Consider the following 19,828-nt stretch of genomic DNA (forward strand, 5'->3'; position numbering starts at 1 on the left):
TTATCTCTGACATTCTTATTTCTTTTAACCAGATGCCATTTGACAGTCATGATAGCCACTGACAAACTGTTTATAGAGACATTTATTGTTCTCAAGGTCTCAATTTATTGTTCTCAATCTTAAGGTCTCCTGAGATAGACCTAATTCAAAAATGTTCTCTTTAGTTGATGCTTGTCTTTAAATTAACTTACCATACACTAGCAAACAGTCCCATTGAGCAAGTTAAAGTTCATAATGTTGATAGTTCTTGGGTCACCACCTGCAACGTTTTGACAGATCCAGATCATCCCGGTCCAGATTCAATACGAAATCCCTATAGTAGACTTATTCCCCAAGTGCAGAATTTTGCAGGATTCCAGCGAGCATAAACACACTGGAATAATCATGTGTTTAGTGTGTTTGGATTTCGAGATGTACAGTAGTGACTGCACGCACTCTTGAACCATCCCAAAGAGTCTCTTGCTGGAAAGCCTGGAAGCTATTAGCACTGTAAAAGCCACATGACATCAGAGCCAGGGGGCTTGAATACGTCTTTCACTGCAATATCCTTCAGTTCTTAGCTCACAACAACCAAATACATTCTTTTCCACCCCATTGCAGACTGTTTCCATCTATCTGGCTTACCGCCACATCTGATTGCCCACATTTCTAGTTCCTTTGGGACCTTGTTAGCCCACCGCTGAGATACTGTGCTGACAGCATAGTTTTCTGAACAGGGAGCTGAGTAAAACAGTTTCACAGAAACACCTTAAAGCTCCCAGAAACAATTTGCGAGCTGTTTGCAATCGAAGAACACGAAGCCGCACATGCTACCAATGTAACTTTTCCCCCAAAAGGGCACCAAGGCTGCCATTTTACGTTGTCTCAACCACACTTAGCAGCAGACTTTGCTCCATTTATAGTAATTTGCTTTAAATGAGTGCCAGAGACCACTAATAAAAAGTCCTGGAAGAAGCGAAGAGAAATCGCAAAGGTTGTGGACAAGCTTAATTTTAGACTGAGACTAAATCATTCATCTCTAAGGTCACTTTTTATTTTTTTGGGTCATTGACAAGATGTTTTAGGAGGCCATAATCTATAACCTATGGCATGTAGGAAATATATTCAGTCTCACTATGTTTTTTTTTATGCCCCAGGAAGCTGAACAGTATCTAAGGCGGCACAAACAGGAGTTAGATCTGCTCCTCATTGGCAGCAGTAATCTTGGAGTGCCCTATATTGAAGGGGTAAGTTCACAAAATCTCAAGTCTGTCATTTCTTTCTTTCTATGCCTTTTTAAGAAGGTCTTTGATCTACTTGATCATTACCTATTATTATAAAAGATGTATACGGTTGTTCTTTTTTCTCGATTATTTATTGTTGTTTAATTCTTATTTACATAGCAAAACAATATGTGGTTATCCAAGGGAAACAATCTGGAGGGCATATCCCTAAAAAAGACTAAACTCACTGATTAACCACCACAATAGGATGCATTGTTGTAGAAACGGATTAGCTAGTCACGACAGATCTTTTACATTCTATATGTTTAAAAGTGGATTGTTTTCTTTTTAAACGTCTTGCAAATGTATAGATATTTCTATGTTTATATTAATTTAGGGTTTGCTTCGCAAATGTAAGTGGAATCAAATATCATGAAATGGTTCAAATGTACCATGTAGACATTGGGAATGAGTCATAACATGAATTTAGAAATGGTTCAGTCTTGCAACAGCTGTGACAGGGAACAGGTGCTCCTGTAAGATTTGACATTACACAACCAGCCTACATCGCCCACTTGTGGTGGGATCATCAAACAAGCCCAAATATCATAAAGGCATATCTCTTCATAACTGTAGTTTTTAATATATGCTAATTGTTGTTTCCCCTCAGCACTACTGGAGTAGTTCAGGCAGTAGAGAAGATGCTAACAGGTAGGCATTTTCATTAATATAATAAAGCTTAATAATAATAATGTTAGGAGCTTATGTGTTGAATGTGTCTCTTTAGGATTCCTTCTGGTACTGATGGCTGGATGGACTATGTGCCAATATCAGCAAAGAGAAATATCACAATGCCTGTGTTACATGAGCTGCGAGAAGGTGATATACTGTTTCTGACTTATAAATATTGTAATAGACAATATACAAAACTTGAACAAAATGCAAGAGGGACCAAAATAGGTGAACAGTTACATTTGTACTCCACCCAGATATGAAAATAATTTCTATATAATGCAACATCATAGAGATGCTACAAAAAAATGGCAGAAATGTTAGACTTAAGGATGTAAAGTGTGGAAAATTTCCCGTAAATTTCCGAAATCTTTCCAAAAATCCCTGGGATATTCCAAAAAAATCCTGTAACGTTTCCAAAAACTGTAGCATATTTTTTACATTCATTGGAAAATGTCCACCTTTTTGCGATCCTAGTTATACTGAATACTGAAGAAGAAGAAAAAAAAAACTGGTTCAGAACATTCGTTATATTTCCATTCATGTTTCAATGTTTAACATTTGTATTGGTTATTAAATGTAATTTTGCGGTTGTGTACGTGTGTATAGGAGGTCCACTGCTGTATGAGAATGTACGACTTGTTCAAAACTCTGTCACCTTGAACGGAAGTCAGAGGGTGCTTTTTGATGAAGTCATCAGTGAGGACGAGTGCTCTGAGCTCAAACAGCTGGCACAGGTGAGAGTCTAACTTCTGTTACGTCATTCTCAGAGTGTACAACAGATCAGTTCATGTTATATAGAATTGTATTTCACTTCCTGCCAGATGTTCTATAACTTTACAGTTAAGTACTTTGACTGTTCGGGGTGTTAATTAATATGAATATTTCCTTAGATTGTCACTGCAGCTGGCGACGGCTACAAGGGGAAAATGTCTCCTCACACACCAAATGAGAAATTCGAAGGGGCGACAGTATTGAAAACGCTGAAGGTAAAACCTATGTTTTTAACACTTGCTGACACAAAACACAAATAGAGTGACACATCAATCCAATGTAAAAAAAAAAAAAAAAAAAGTGTTAGCATTTTGCTAAGCTAACAGCATGAAAAATGTATTGGACACACAAACATTGGGTAAAACCGTCCAGTTTTATTTAATAGTTCTTAACAGTATTGTTATTTGGAATTTAAATGTACTTAAAATTACAATTTCAATTTATTAATATTATTTTTTAAAGATTTATGTACTTTTTGAATGAACAAAGTCGTAATATTTAAACAGTAAAGAATATTATAAAGTCAATGATTAATTATGTGTCGATGCTTATAGCCTTGTGTGCATTTCGTCGACATAAAACGTTGTGGCGCTGCAGGCGTCCCAAGTTTGATTCCCAGCTTGAGGACCTTTTCCTGTCCCGCCCCCTCTCTCTCCCGCTTCCTGTCTCCTCTACACTGTCCTATCACAATAAAAGCAAAAACTGCAAAAATAAATCTAAATTAATTATTCATTATTTATCTTTGCAGTATGGCTACGAGGGACGAGTTCCTTTGAAAAGTGCCCGCCTCTTTTATGATGTCAGTGAGAAGGCCAGGCGGATCATTGAGTCATACTTCATGCTAAACTCTACTCTGCATTTCTCATACACACATTTAGTGTGTAGGACCGCCATATCTGGTACGTCACCTCAGCTCTCAGTTTCTACCTCAGATTAAACCACATTTGGATTACTTAAGTCACCGTATCCTACACATAATGCTGCGTCATGAGCTATATATACCTATATATCTATACACTTGCTCTAGTAGTCGACATTGTGGATCAAAACCTTTCATCAAAGTTGTCCTAAAACCAAAACAATACGCATGCTTGTCTTTGAACTTTTCTGATCCACTTCAAATTTGTTAAATATTTGTCACATTTCTACATATAATATATTGTTAAACCTATATATATATATATATATATATATATATATATATATATATATATATATATATATGTATATGTCTTCTTTTTTTTAAATAATGTTTTATTTACATTTTATTGATCAGGTCAGCAGGACCACAGAAACGACCTCAGTCACCCAATACACGCTGACAACTGTCTTCTGGACCCAGAAGCGAATGAGTGCTGGAAAGAGCCCCCCGCTTACACTTACCGAGACTACAGGTAAGAAATAAGTGTTTTAACTGCTTTAAAACCCTCTTCAGTAGTCAAAACAGCTGTACTTTAAACTAAATGTGAGCCTGGTTAGGTATCATTGTTATTCACTAATAAAGTTTTAAACAAAGTAGTTTGTATTAATTATATTCCGTCTCTCTTTTTTACGGTCATTCAGTGCCCTGCTGTATCTGAACGGGGATTTTGATGGTGGAGAATTCATCTTTACAGAAATGGATGCCAAGACTGTCACCGTGAGGAAAAATTACTGTGCGTTTAGCTCATCTGTCATCTCGGGTGGAGTTTGGCATTTAAGCGCTCTGTTTTCCCGTCGCAGGCCTCAGTGAAGCCCAGGTGCGGGCGGATGGTGGGGTTCTCGTCCGGCGGTGAGAATCCACACGGTGTGCGAGCGGTCACTAGGGGGCAGCGCTGTGCTGTGGCGCTCTGGTTCACTTTAGACCCCCTCTACAGGGAACTGGTGAGAAATCGTGCATGTCTGTCATAAAGAGCACATTCAGTCTTTGTTTAGCTTTTAGTAATGCCAGTGACATTTACACGGCGCCATGTATGTATTTATGTCACTAAATTCTGTCTAGTTGGAAAATGTAATTTTAGAGGAAGTGGAATTTTCCAATGTTCATTAAGCACAAGTCCTGAGCCGCATATGGCCTGCTGTTCAGAAGTGTTATACCCACCAGTGAAGTGTCAAGCCGCCAAACCACTTCCTGTTCTCACAGTACACTGAAATGATGCCCATCTTGCTTATATTTACTTAGCGCACATTTCTAAGGCCTTTGACCTGGAGTATTTCTACACGCATCTCAGTGAACCTTGACCACTTTAAATGAATGCCAGTGCTGTACCTGGTTTGACTTGTACACTGTTATAGGGGTCATATCATATCGTATATAATATATATATATATATTTTTTTTTTTTTTGTGAAATAAACAGGGCATTATATAAAACCTCTATAAGAGCACAAAAACATTTATATACACTGAAGAAAATTGGCTTGTAAAATACAGTTCAAACTTCAGATATCTAATACTTCTTATACCTTCAGGCTGATACAAGACCTGATCACCCTGTCGGGGGTTTATTCTGAGAGAATGACCAGCTGGGTGTACATTATCCCTTACGTAAGGGATTTCTGAAAGCTCTGTGATCCTCCCATTGTAATAACCACAATTAGGGTCCAGAAGCGCAGTAAGGACATCTGTAAAATAATCTATGTGACACTGGGGATTCAACCATAATTTTACGAAGCTACAGCGCAAAGAAAATAAAAACAATGACTTTATTCAACAATTTGTCTCCACTGCATCACCCTAGCGCCGTGGCAAACCCTTTAATTGTAATCTTAAATACTATATTAATGTAATGAAATCTTATATAGTTAAAGGGATAGTTCACCCAAAAAGCAAAATTATGTCATTAATAACTTACCCTCATGTCGTTCCAAAACCATTAGTCCTCCGTTTATCTTCGGAACACAGTTTAAGATATTTCAGATTTAGTCCGAGAGCTCTCAGTCCCTCCATTGAAACTCTGTGTACGGTCTACTGTCCATGTCCAGAAAGGTAAGATAAACATCATCAAAGTAGTCCATGTGACATCAGAGGGTCCATTGGAATTTCTTGAAGCATCAAAAATACATGTTGGTCCAAAAATAGCAAAAACTACGACTTTATTCAACATCGCTTCTCTTTCATGTCTGTTGTGAGAGAGAGTTCAAAACAAAGCAGTCTGGATATCCGGTTCGCGAACAAATCATTCGATGTAACCAGATCTTTTTGAACCAGTTCATCAAATCGAACTGAATCGTTTGAAACGGTTCGCGTCTCCAATACGCTTTAAATCCACAAATGACTTAAGCTCAATCAAACCAATATCCCGCAGTAATTCATTTACTCAAACAGTACACTGAATGAACTGCTGTGAAGAGAAGATGTGAAGATGAACAGATAATGAACAATAGACTGACTAATTTTTACCCCCGCTGTACTAAAACCATACCGAACTGTGACATCAAAACTGAGGTATGTAGTGAACTGTGATGTTTGTGTAACGTTACACCCCTAGTACACCCCAGGATGGTTTGGTAGTGTTGCCTGTCTAGCACCAGTAGTGGGCCTAGAGCGTGCAACAATATTGCAGCCAAAACCAACCATGTGGAAGTGAATGTGGGCTCATCAGAGAACAGTAGGTTTCACATTATCCATTAGCCCAAGATTTGCTCTGGGATCACTGAAACAGACTTTTGCCATTGACACAGATGACCACATGTTTGGCTACAGCAGCCCGACTATGAATGTTGACTCTGTGGAGCTCCTGACGAATCGAGGTACACATTAAATTCAGCAGTGAGTTGGGGAGTGGTTTTGTTTTTTGGATACAATCTAGGTCACATCCCTTTCAGACTGCTTCCTCTTACATCGACAGATACTCCTGTTAGATGTGGTTTATCCTTTGTGGTAGTATGCCAACATTACAATGGAAACTGTGGCTCTCGATACACCACAGAAACATGCTGTCCTGGTTACAGATGCGCCAACAAAACACACACCAACTATTTGTCCTTTTTTGAATATGACATGTCTCCCATTATGTTGTGTGGGTTGAATATATAATGCACAGCTGTGCTATTGCTATGAGTGAGTGAGTGAATGAGTGAGTGAAGTGACATTCAGCCAAGTATGGTGACCCATACTCAGAATTCGTGCTCTGCATTTAACCCATCCGAGTTAACCCAAAAGGCCCATTAACCCAGGGCCTTTTTCACGGCTTTAGTTCCAGATCTAAATGTACAGTACTAAAGTATTGGGATGATCTTTCGCGACCTATTTCCCAGTACCATTTAAAGGGTTTCATTCACATCGACAGTGTGTACTAGCATATAAAGTAAGCTGGTCGACAGCGATGCCATTTTGCGCTGCATTCAACAACATTGACAAAGAAGAATAACATTAACACTGTGATTGGAGCTGTGTTTTGGTTGTGTCTCGCTGATTTCACAATAACGGACATGGAATGTTGATGTATACGTTTGAAAGAACAGAAAGGAGGATTAAGATTCTCCATTGATATCTGGAAGTCACAGTGCTACACTTGGTTGAAGTGCAAGCACTTCAGCGTCCGTATATTTAACGCTGTTCACCATACTTGCGAAATAAGTTGACACAATGTTTACAGTATGTTTACACAGAGTTTGTTTTCAAAAGTTTCTGGCCAATCATTGTATACTTGCGTCACTGGTAGTTCTGGTTGTGCTGGTTACACCCTGCAACGTACGATACGTACATTATGCACTTTTTATTTTTTAAGATTGTCATGTTATATTATTGCTTTTAAGAAACGTGTTTTACTAATATTTCGCGCAATGCACCCTCTTGTGGCCTCAGGAAAAAAGCCCCCCCCCCCCCAAACCAAAATTATGCCTTTTAAATTTGAATATAATTTGAATACTGATAATACGCAAGTACAAAATTCAAGTTAGCTTTTCAGCCATTTTGACAGCCCTACTAGGTGCCATCCAAAATGTAATGTATAAATGCAAACACTCGTTACAAATGTCGTGGAGTAAAGAGTATAGATACTCATTCAAAAAGTAAAAGTTGTTAATATCTTTAATACTCATTAAAATTTGAGTTTCCAAGAAGATACTAAAGTACAGTAATTAATTGCATTTACTCAAATACTTTAGACTTCTGGTGATGTGATAAAATATGATGAAATATAATGTGTGTTTAATCTAATTGCAGGAGAGGCTTCAAGCTGATGAGGTGATTCAAGCCCTTGATAGTCAGCACACGTGGGACCACGGCCTGCATATAAACCCAAAAGACGAGTTATAGTCCATCAACCAATGGGAGAAAAAGCACAGGGTTCACGTCATTACTTATTTATTGAATGATCAGAATGATTTTATTTTTTTACTGTGTCATATTTTGTTTCTGTTTGTGAGAATTTTATTATTGTTGTTGTTGTTATTATAAGGCCTATGTGTGCATATCAAATCCCAGTTCACAGTTATTTGGTTTCATAACTTTAAAGTCAACATGAAATCAAAATCGACTCAAAATTATTCCATGGAGTTTTCACAATCACTTTTCTGTCCTAATATCCTGTTTACATCAAATTACTGAAGTAAAATGGGTTCTCAATATCTTTTAATGTTCACTTTAAAAGAAACCGGGAACATCATTTCAATTTCTATCAAGGAAAGTATGGTTTGACTTTGGCTTTATTGAATCAAATGCCATTCGTATCACCAAAGAGTGAATTGACACTGTACGACAACATATATACATAGCTTTTTTAGATGTATTTTATATTCAAGTTAACTTAACTACACATAATCCAAGTTACCTAATGAAACAGACTATGAAAAATGAGTATTTGCACAGTTATATACTTACTGTATATTCTTCTGTGAAATTAAGATACCGTAGCTATCAGTTGTTTTAATGGTGAACTAGCTTCCTTCACATTGTGACACCACTGTGCTTTCAGATGAGTTAATTTATACTGTTTACAAATGAACTGACTCAAGCTATGCTCTAGTTTGATCGTAGACGGCTATAATAGCAAGCGTCAGCATTTGATGTTAGGAACCTTTTTAATAAAAGATGCTATTTGTTCCTGTTTCAAGGAATTTGAACATAAATCTGGCATATTAATTGTCCTTTCCTTTCAAATTCATTGTCTCCTGTAACATCTCTTTCTGTGTGTAGTTGAAATGTGCTTTACACATTTGCCTCAGCTCTTGTTGAATTTAAACAAGGATGATGGCCACTTTTTCTCACTAATATTTAATTACATGAGTATTTAACTCTGCTTTTACTGTATGCAATGCACAATGAAGTTTGCAATATGTATTTTAAATTAAAGACTCAATTATACATATGTCTCCTTTACTTGCAATGATTTTTATATACATTATGCAGTACAAACACAAGCAAAATATTTGACACGTAGGGAAAATAGGGTTTCAATCTGAGGTTCAATTTAGTTGCCCTGTTCTTGCCCTTAAGTTCCATCAGGCTTTTTCAGATACTTATAAAAAAAAATTGAAAAATATGCCGAAAGTTCCCTCACCCTCAGGCTATTCAACATGGAGATGAGTTTGTTTCTTCATCAGAGCAGATTTGGAGTAATTATCATTTCATCACTTGCTCACCAATGGGTCCTCTGCGGTGAATGGGTGCCGTGAGAATGAGAGTGCAAAAGAGCTGATGAAAAATATTACTAATTCGCAAGTACTCCAGTACATCAGAAAAAATCTTGTGAAGTGAAAAAAAAAACTGTTTTTTTATAAAAACAAGCCAATAAAGGCATTTTAACATTAATTGTCACTTCTGGCCAAAATAATTGATGAACTGGAGTTATGGCGATTACTTATGGATTCTTGTGATGTTTTTAACAGCTGTTTTGACTCTCATTCTGACGGCACCCATTCACTACAAAGGATCCACTGGTGAGCAAGTGATGTAATGGTTACCTAAATTTCTCCAAATCTGTTTCAATGCATTAGCCGCTATATGTAAATAACTGGAAGAATAGCAAAGTGTGTATAACAATGAAACTATTTGCTCTACAAACCAATGTGTTCATAATTATGACAATAAATTAAAATAATAACAAATACCAGTTTGTGATATCAATCAGCATAAAGACTGTTTTTGTTCAGCTGGAATAACTGGAAGTAGATAAAACCATATAATTAGCAAATTCATGTTACAAATGGCCATGAGCAAAAGGCGGACAATGTAGTTGAACAATTTCTAGTAGACTCTTTTACAGGAAGATGCCACCAGAAGCTATTTATATAACACTTACATATATGCATAACCACACAGGAACCCATTTACTGTAAGTATTTCTGCCAGACTTCACCAGCTTTAACCATCACGAGTGAATGAGAAAGCTTCAGGTGTCCTCATATAAAGACTCCAGGTGCTGTTTTTGATCGGTGCAAGTTGAATTAATCATTTGCAGTTACTTCACTAATAGACTTAAGCTTCTACAGGAAGACAACTCAAAAATATTTTCATAAGGTATCAATAGATAGCTCTATTCATATATGCATGACCACACAGGAACCAGTCTAGATATCTCTGCCAGAGCTTTAACTATCACCACGAGCGAGAGGAAGATTCACACGTCCTCGTTTAAAGACGGCAGGTGTTGTGTTCATTGAAGTTGAATCTATCTTTTAAAAGAGTCTTTTTCTTCTTGTTCAGACCATTTTGTTTTGAGGGGGGTTTATAAATCAAGACCCGCTCTGTGCCCATCTTAGGCATGGATGGACTGTGCAGTATTGTCCTTGTTCTTTTACTCACAGGTAAGTGAAATTCATTCTGTTTTAAAGCCTAGTTTGTTTCAAACAAAGTTCAGATTTACCACAAAGAATTGGTCAATATTTCGGGATGGACTGTTTCTGACACTTCATGATTAAAATATATCCTTGGCTAATCGACACAAAGGCGTTTTCCTCAGTAAATATTTGATTTTAAGTCGGATTACACAAATGAGTGTTTCACTTAGCAAGTGATATTGAATGTAAGTTTCTGATGTTTAGTTAAAAAAGGTCTCTTAATTTAGCTTAAGTAAATTCAGTTTTTTACATGTTATACTGTACATACATTTATGCAATTTATTATCTAAAGTATTTATGGACAAAAACAATGGTCTTCACATTTGTTGCTGTTTCATGAATCTGTTTGTGCTTCACAACCGTTTTGCTCTTTATGTTTTGCCAAGAAGCTGTTAAACAGCTTATACCATGTCATTAAATGGTACATTCCCATTGTGACAACATGCCCCACTATTATAAAGAAAAAATGTATTAACTGTGTGTTACACCTTGGATAATAAATTTAAACTGAATGTATTCAAGGCTTTATGATATTTGACAAAGAAACTGACTTTCAAAAATAAACATACCCTTTGAAATATTCACTGAGCTAAAAAAGACATTTAGCCTTTGTCCAGATTATAATATCTTCTGCTAACATTGTTTGTTGAATGATTTGTATTTAAATAAATTTGTAGTTACAGTACAGACCAAAAGTTTGGACACACCTTCTCATCCAAAGAGTTTTCTTTATTTTCACGACTATGAAAATTGTAGATTCACACTGAAGGCATCAAAACTATGAATAAACACATGTGGCATTATATATGGAATTATATACATAACAATAAAAGTGTGAAACAACTGAAAATGTCATATTCTAGGTTCTTCAAAGTAGCCACCTTTTGCTTTGATTACTGCTTTGCACACTCTTGGCATTCTCTTGATGAGCTTCAAGAGGTAGTCTCCTGAAATGCTCTTCCAACAGTCTTGAAGGAGTTCCACGAGAGATGCTTAGCACTTGTTGGCCCTTTTCCCTTCTGTCTGCGGTCCAGCTCACCCCTAAACCATCTCGATTGGGTTCAGGTCCGGTGACTCTGGAGGCCAGGTCATCTGGCGCAGCACCCCATCACTCTCCTTCTTGGTCAAATAGCCCTTGATGCCTTCAGTGTGACTCTACAATTGTCATAGTCATTAAAATAAAGAAAACTCTTTGAATGAGAAGGTGTGTCCAAACTTTTGGTCTGTACTGTACATAGTTACAGGTCGTAGTAGTAGTTATAGTGTAGTTATGGACAAGATATGTAAAAAGGACAAATAAAGTCATTGGTTGATAGACCCAGAGTAGCTGGTTTGAGGTGTGGATTGAGTAATTAAAGTTATAACATATTTTGCATTTATTTTTTTTATTATTTATTTTTTGGAGTTTAAATTTGCCAACTATTATCAAGAAATGTTAAAAACGTTTTGCTTTTCACAAGGTCAGTTTTCCAATCATATATCTATTGTTTGTACCTAACAACAGACAATAAATGATCTTTCTTTTCTTTTCCTGACATACGTACAGTAGCAGGAGATTTCAATAGTACCCCTGAAGAGGAGAAAATTAACGTCCATCTGGAACCAAAGAGCATTGAAGTTTGTGAAGAAGCTTCAGTCACATTCAACTGCACTTTTCAGCCTCGTGGACAGTACAAAGTGAGCTGGCATTATAGCCAGACACCTTATTTAGACTGTAAACCAGAAAACAAGATACCTGAAGGACAGAGATTTTTTAAAGAGGAAGATGAAGATTGGTCAACACTCAACATTACTTTTAACAAAGCCAATGAGAGTGGATGGTACTTCTGCAAGGTTACAAAAGACATCCCGGTTCTCTTACAATACTGCAGTAATGGAACACAGGTTCTGGTGAACAACATATGTAGGATCACTGCCTGTATACAGTGGCGAGTCGTGGATATTAAATTAGAGGAGGCACCCTAAACTGTAAATCCCCACCCCTGATGGTTTTTTTTTTCTAAAAGGGATAGTTCTCCCATAAATGAAGCGTAAATCTTCGTTCTGAACACAAATGGAGATATTCAAGAGCTTTCTGATTCTGTATAGGCAGCAATACAACTGAAATGTTCCCAGACCCAGAAACATAGTAAAGACATCAGTAAAACAGTCCAGGTGACATCAGTGGTTCAACCTTAATTTTACAAAGCAGCGAGAATACTTTTGGTGCACAAAGAAACAAAAATAACGACTTTACTCAACAATTCTTCTCCTCCAAATGTAAACAATGCATGTGTGTGATGCTGCTGATGTAGTACACACATGCGTCATGATGCTCTCTATAATGGCACCCTGAGCTGAAGCTAAGGATTAGAATTGTTGAATAAATATTAAAAGTTAAAGTTAGTCAGTTGTCAGTTGTTTTAATGGTGAACTAGCTTCCTTCACATTGTGACACCACTGTGCTTTCAGATGAGTTAATTTATACTGTTTACAAATGAACTGACTCAAGCTATGCTCTAGTTTGATCGTAGACGGCTATAATAGCAAGCGTCAGCATTTGATGTTAGGAACCTTTTTAATAAAAGATGCTATTTGTTCCTGTTTCAAGGAATTTGAACTTAAATCTGGCATATTAATTGTCCTTTCCTTTCAAATTCATTGTCTCCTGTAACATCTCTCTCTGTGTGTAGTTGAAATGTGCTTTACACATTTGCCTCAGCTCTTGTTGAATTTAAACAAGGATGATGGCCACTTTTTCTCACTGATATTTAATTACATGAGTATTTAACTCTGCTTTTACTGTATGCAATGCACAATGTTTGCAATATGTATTTTAAATTAAAGACTCAATTATACATATGTTTCCTTTACTTGCATTGATTTTTATATACATTATGCAGTACAAACACAAGCAAAATATTTGACACGTAGGAAAAATAGGGTTTCAATCTGAGGTTCAATTTAGTGGCTTTGGCTTGCCCTTAAGTTCCATCAGGCTTTTTCAGATACTTAAAAAAAAAAAAAAAAAATATGCCGAAAGTTCCCTCACCCTAAGGCTATTCAACATGTAGATGAGTTTGTTTCTTCATCAGAGCAGATTTGGAGTAATTATCATTTCATCACTTGCTCACCAATGGGTCCTCTGCGGTGAATGGGTGCCGTGAGAATGAGAGTGCAAAAGAGCTGATGAAAAATATTACTAATTCGCAAGTACTCCAGTACATCAGATAAAATCTTGTGAAGTGAAAAAAATAAACTTTTTTTGTATTAAAAACAAGCCAATTAAGACATTTTAACACATTTATATCGCTTCTAGACAAAATAATTGATGAACTGGAGTTATGGTGATTAATTGTCGATTCTTGTGATGTTTTTAACAGCTGTTTTGACTCTCGTTCTGATGGCACCCATTCACTAATTTCTAGTAGACTCTTTTACAGGAAGACGCCACCAGAAGCTATTTATATAACACTTACATATATGCATAACCACACAGGAACCCATTTACTGTAAGTATTTCTGCCAGACTTCACCAGCTTTAACCATCACGAGTGAATGAGAAAGCTTCAGGTGTCCTCATATAAAGACTCCAGGTGATGTTTTTGATCGGTGCAAGTTGAATTAATCATTTGCAGTAACTTCACTGTCGTCTCTTGTTTTACTGTTGTTTCGTTTAATCTCAGGGTGATTTCAAATATTATTCTGTAACCGTGTCCAACTTGAACATGGATCGACTGTGCCGTACAATCTTTCTTCTTTTAGTTATAGGTAAGTGAGATTTATATGAACAGCCTAAACAATTTTTATGTAATCATGTAGAGAGTGAAATATCTTGAGAAATATATATGATTGGGGCAAGTCACAGAGGCTTTATTTCACTAAAAAGTCACAATGCGTTTACCTAGCAATGATTTTCTCTGTATCTTTTAAGCATAGTGACACAGACACATATGTCATTTTATAAATTGTTTAACAATCGATAACACTTTTTGTGCAAATCAACATATCATCAACATTCCAAACGTTGTTTTAGCATGAGTAAATACATTACTGTTATTTTTATTTCTTGACCACAGAAGGAGCTCTGGTCAGTAGTGTATATCCAGAAGAACTGAACGTCTGTTTGGAACCAAAGTACATTAAAGTCTGGGAAGGAGACTCAGTCACAGTCAACTGCACTTTTCAGCCGGGTGGAAATTACAAACTGAAATGGTACTTCAGCCCTACTTATTTAGACTGTAACTCTGAAACAAAAGGATTACTTGAAAAATGGCACAATAAAACAGAAAACCTTAGTTGGTCAATATTCACCATTAATTCCATCAAGACCAATGAGAGCGGATGGTACTTCTGCAAGGTTTCGAGAGATATTCCTTTTCTTGAAGAAAAATGCAGTAATGGAATACAGGTTCTGGTAGGCAACATATTTAGGATCACTGCCTGCATACAGTGGCGACTCATGGATATTAAAATAGAGGAGGCACCCTAAACTGTAGCCGTACCCACTCTGATGTTGTTGTTTTGTTTTTTTTTTCTTAAAAGGTATAGTTTGCCCAAAAATGAAAATCTGTAATTATTTACTCACCCTCATGTCATTCCAAATCCATATGACCTTCATTCAGAACACAAATGAAGATATTTTTGATGAAATCGGAGGCTTTCTGACGCTGCATAGACAGCAATGTAACTGAAATGTTGCATTGTATTCTTGCTGCTTAGTAAAAATTAAGGTTGAACCACTGATGTCACATGGACTGTTTTAACTAATTTCTTACAATGTTTCTGGGTCTGGAAACATTTCAGTTGCATTGCTGTTTATGCAGGGTCAGAATTCAGAAAGCTCTCGGATTTCATCAAAAATATCTTCATTTGTGTTCTGAAGATGATTATAGGTCTTATGGGTTTGGAACAACATGAGGGTGAATTTTTGGGTGAACTAACCCTCTAACTTAACTTTTTTTTTTTTTACCTGTGCTTGATCTTTACTATAACGATTAAAATAGATTTTTGCTTGGTGCAATGCTGAAAAAAGTTGCTTGTAGAATTAATAAGTAAAAAAGTAAAAAGAAAAACAACAACAAAAAACACAATCTGAAGATTTATATACTGCCGAATAAACAGATGGAGCTGGCAAGGAGAACAGTAGTTACTAATCATATATATTCATATTCATATGCACTACTAAAACATTTATGTCATATTATTATAGATAACACTTTCATATTATCTTCTTTGTTCTTTGTTAAAATTATTTTTACTACACCAATAAAAAGTACAGGCTTTTTTTTTCCAGGTCTTTGTCACTTTATTAAAATTATGCAAAACAAAAAGACAAATGTTTACTTTCATGAGTTCTCATGTATTTCCAGGCTGGCAGCAAGAAGTTTATATCAGGCTTAATAATCTGAAGTGCTGTCTGGCCTCTGGACATTCCTTTGGGTCGTTTGTCCAGGAACAGATACTGCACAGACAATCTGACAATACGGCTCAGTTTTTTTTAGCTCTGTTGATTTTGAAATTACAAGAAATACAAATTCTAAAGACATTAAATTAATATATATTTTTTTTCACCTCAAAATGTATTATTTATTATTATTATTTTGTGGATCTAAAATGAAGGTGCATATACACAAATCCGCCGCGAACTCTGTGGGCACCGCCATATTGCCTGCCGCCATTACTGCGTGCCTGTGAAGTGTTACGGTGTGACCATGGCGGTAAAAGAAATGGAAACAGCGACCCCATTGGAACTCAATTGAGACAAGTGAAGCCCATTTTTAGTGTTTTTTAGCACTTCCGTTTCTGACGAGCAGACTCAAACTAAGCTTGATCACGTCAGCAACCTGTCTGACAGATGTAAATCTTCTAGTAGCTGTGCGTGCAAACTGCCATCGTTAATCTTGCAGAGACGGCGAGCTTGAGCGGGGAGTTCTTTGTCGTGAGTGATCAGGAGTAAGTATTGTGATAAATTATTTTGTATAGTATTTTAAAATGTAACACCAGTACGCCATATTAAGTTAATTGCCTGCGAGCTTCTCCTCCTGTCTGTACGGTAATGCGACAGAGAGACGAGTGGTTATGACGCAATCGTTAGCCTATTTTTACAAAAACTGTTTCTACGGGGCCATAATGTAACAGAAGGTAATGGAGCCCTTTATACATTGTCGTGTATCTTTAGAAATAAATAATGGACAAATGGAGTCTTTAAACGCCTCAGATGTAAAGTTATTCGCTGTCAAAGTGATGTCAAAATGAATTGGAGTCAATGGGAATGCTAACGCAAGTGAAGTTCTGCTACAAGATGGCGGCACCCGGGCGACTTCAACTTCCAGTCGACTTCCTTGCCGCCTGGGTGTGACACTTGCCGGTGACCTCTAATGACATTTCAATGAAAGCGGATCCTGCTCATTAAAGAAAATATCTGGTGAAAGGGAACATTGGGTAGATGATAAAGGTAATTTATTGACAACATCATGTAATAATGTAAAAATATGTAATGTAATTAAGAAGTGTATTAATTTATGACAGCAATAAAACCTGTCATTACAAGCTGTGTTTCTAATATGTTCACAAGCCTCAAATAACTATAAGGCCATCCTTAAAAAATATTCTTGTTTGCCAATAACCCGACCAACCCAATTAATAATTTTTTCCCCTTTAGTCCAACCGACTTGCTGACTGTAACTGTGTTACAAACACAGTCTATGGTTAAGACCCACTGATTTTTTTTACTCTTCAAACAACTTATACAAATGCAATAAACACTTTTCTCATGCTCTCACACCACACATCCATTTTCTCACGCACAGAAAAATCGCGAAGCAAAGAGGACACGAAGACCGACAGACCAGACAGAGCATACTTATGATAGAAGAAAAAAACTCAGCTCTCATATTCTCAAATTTTATTTCGAAATTCAAACAATAAATACTCCTCCGCTCGACCAGGAACTCTGTGTAATCCGTATGGCCGTAAACATGGGCAGTCAATGTGCAACAAAGGCCCATGAATTTCACAAACAGTTTTATTCCAGGCCTGTAGTTTTGTGCTGTTGTTAAGCCAACCACACAACACACTCTTCCCAGCATCACTGGACAGCATAAGTACTAAAAACTAAATAAAAATAACTTTTCTTACAGCTTGAGCTAACATCTGCTACAGCTGCCTATGGGACCAATACGCTACTTCTGCTACTTCCTTAGCAGCAAAGGCACGCAGTAATGGTGGCTCTACTTTACTTCAGTGTTTCGCCGGATTTGTCTATAGAAATGGGCTTTGCACACACTGTAAAACCGAACAGTGAAATTAATCAAATGAAATTAGTTAATTGCACTCAAATATTAATGAAAGTTCATTGGACTTAATTTAAATAAGTTATGTAAACTCAAAATTGTTGTAGTAAGGTGAACTTAAAATTATTGCATTTTCAAGTTCCCAGCATGCTTTGCATCAGAAAACAAGGAAAATAAATGTAGAAATTAAGTGTTATTTTGTGTGTTTTTACACAAGATTAACATAGATGGACTTAAGTTAGTACTTAAATGTTGTGTTATGTCAGAACTTACAAAGGTTTCTATTATGTTGTTTTTGTAGTGTTACCGTTGTGGTGAAGAGTAGAGCCTGTGGTTAGGTTTAAGATAGACTATAGACTATATTTGAGGGTATTTCCCACATTATATGAGTTGAAAAATAGAGAAAATTTTGAGTGAAGTACTCTCTAATTATAAGTTGAGAAATATCAATATTTATAAGATAACTGAGATAATTTAAGGCAACTGGAAAGAACATTTTGATAGAAAACTATTTTTTTTTTAAGTAGATAAAATTAGAATAAATAAAATGGAAATGTCTACATACTACATACTATTACTACTGTAAACTTTGCAAATAGGACATCAGCCCCTTCAAGTCAATGAACAATAACAAAGTGGGCTGCAATGAATGTCTGTGGAAAACAGCTTTTAGTGAAACATTTCTATACAAGTACAGTATCACAAAAGAACATTTTTAATGATTTTAAAATAAGTTTTAAATGAACACAAAATGCAATGTAAATGCATGCACAACTAATAACTAATATCATCACGCTATAAAGGGTTGGCCTGCGCTGGGTGCGCCCCTCCCCCTATGACTGTTCTGTCTCCTGGCGGAGCTCATTTGTATGAACACGCATAGGAAAAAAGAACGATAGAAAGAACGGCTCCTCTCCAGTCGCGACTCGGCTCCCATCGTTCATGTTTATGAGCCGTTCAAAAGAATCGGTTCATTCGCGAACGTCACAACTCTACTGGAAATGTAATTTTTAATGTAATTTATTTTTTAAACATAAGAGTTCTGTGAACTTATTAGGGTTTACAGTGTATGGTAACAGACACTTAAAAATATATATTTTATTGAACTAAAAAATATTAAGTTAATTTGACTTAAAATTTTTGATGTAATCTGTTTCAACAATTTTTTTTGAGTTGAGTTATTAAATAACTTCTGATGATTTCTAAAATGTGATAGAGAAAAAGGCAACGAGGAAGTCTTTTTTTTTAACAAAGGTCAAAACTCCACTTATAATGTAGATTTTTGAGGGTGCGCTCATCATAAATTAATGTATTAGACCTTTCCAATGATATATAGTTTGTCAAGATTAGATTAGATTTAATTGTAATATAGTGAAGTAAATGTAGGCATATCCATATTCTGAGATATATTTATCCTCTCTCTCACTATATATATATATATATATATATATATATATATATATATATATATATATATATATATATAAACATATAGTGGTGGACAGTAACGGAGCAGATTTACTTCGTTACTGTACTTAAGTACATTTTTCAAGTATCTGTACTTTACTGGAGTAGTTTTATTTTGAGTAACTTTTACTTTTACTTCACTACATTCCAAAGCATAAAATCGTACTTTTAACTTCACTACATTTCATAAAACATATCGTTACTCACTATAATATATCATGTTCTCCGACACGCAGAAGCGGTGTCTGATTCTTCATGAACGAACTGAATCTTTTCAAAATAAACTTTTAAATCGGATCGCGAATCACACCAAACAATTTGTTTACGAATTAGAATGATCCGATTGCTGTTGTTCTGGAGTCGACCACTCACTGATTCAAATAAACCGTTTAGTGCGAGTCCCCAGAAGTAAGAACCGGGAGATCTTGTGAGCGCGCGTGCGTCTGGTGTTGCTAAAGTAAGTTATTAATGTCGAAATTTTGGATTAATTATTGTAACTGAAAAGCATATTTAGGTCAAAATTGTCAGTTGTTTGGGAACTAAATCCGTTGTAAAGAGTGATCTATTTAAGCCCACTGAAATGCTCGAGTGCAGACGATGCAGACACATCAGTTTT

The 19,828-nt window shown here is 36.2% G+C and overlaps 1 protein-coding gene across 1 annotated transcript in view; it reads left to right on the plus strand.

Annotated features, from left to right (window-relative positions):
• p3h2 (prolyl 3-hydroxylase 2) overlaps positions 1–9,000 on the plus strand; it is a 43,766-nt gene extending 34,766 nt beyond the window's left edge. Inside the window, exons 6-15 of the mRNA XM_026198075.1 lie at positions 1,137–1,226; positions 1,873–1,913; positions 1,990–2,081; positions 2,544–2,671; positions 2,828–2,923; positions 3,457–3,607; positions 3,985–4,102; positions 4,272–4,347; positions 4,431–4,571; positions 7,857–9,000. Of these exons, the coding sequence (XP_026053860.1) occupies positions 1,137–1,226; positions 1,873–1,913; positions 1,990–2,081; positions 2,544–2,671; positions 2,828–2,923; positions 3,457–3,607; positions 3,985–4,102; positions 4,272–4,347; positions 4,431–4,571; positions 7,857–7,949 (1,026 nt within the window). The 3' untranslated portion in view covers positions 7,950–9,000. The remainder of the gene's footprint in view (positions 1–1,136; positions 1,227–1,872; positions 1,914–1,989; positions 2,082–2,543; positions 2,672–2,827; positions 2,924–3,456; positions 3,608–3,984; positions 4,103–4,271; positions 4,348–4,430; positions 4,572–7,856) is intronic.
• Positions 9,001–19,828: the final 10,828 nt, after the last annotated feature.

The sequence above is a fragment of the Carassius auratus genome, chromosome 22, assembly GCF_003368295.1.
Source record: "Carassius auratus strain Wakin chromosome 22, ASM336829v1, whole genome shotgun sequence".
NCBI classification, from domain to species: domain Eukaryota; kingdom Metazoa; phylum Chordata; class Actinopteri; order Cypriniformes; family Cyprinidae; genus Carassius; species Carassius auratus.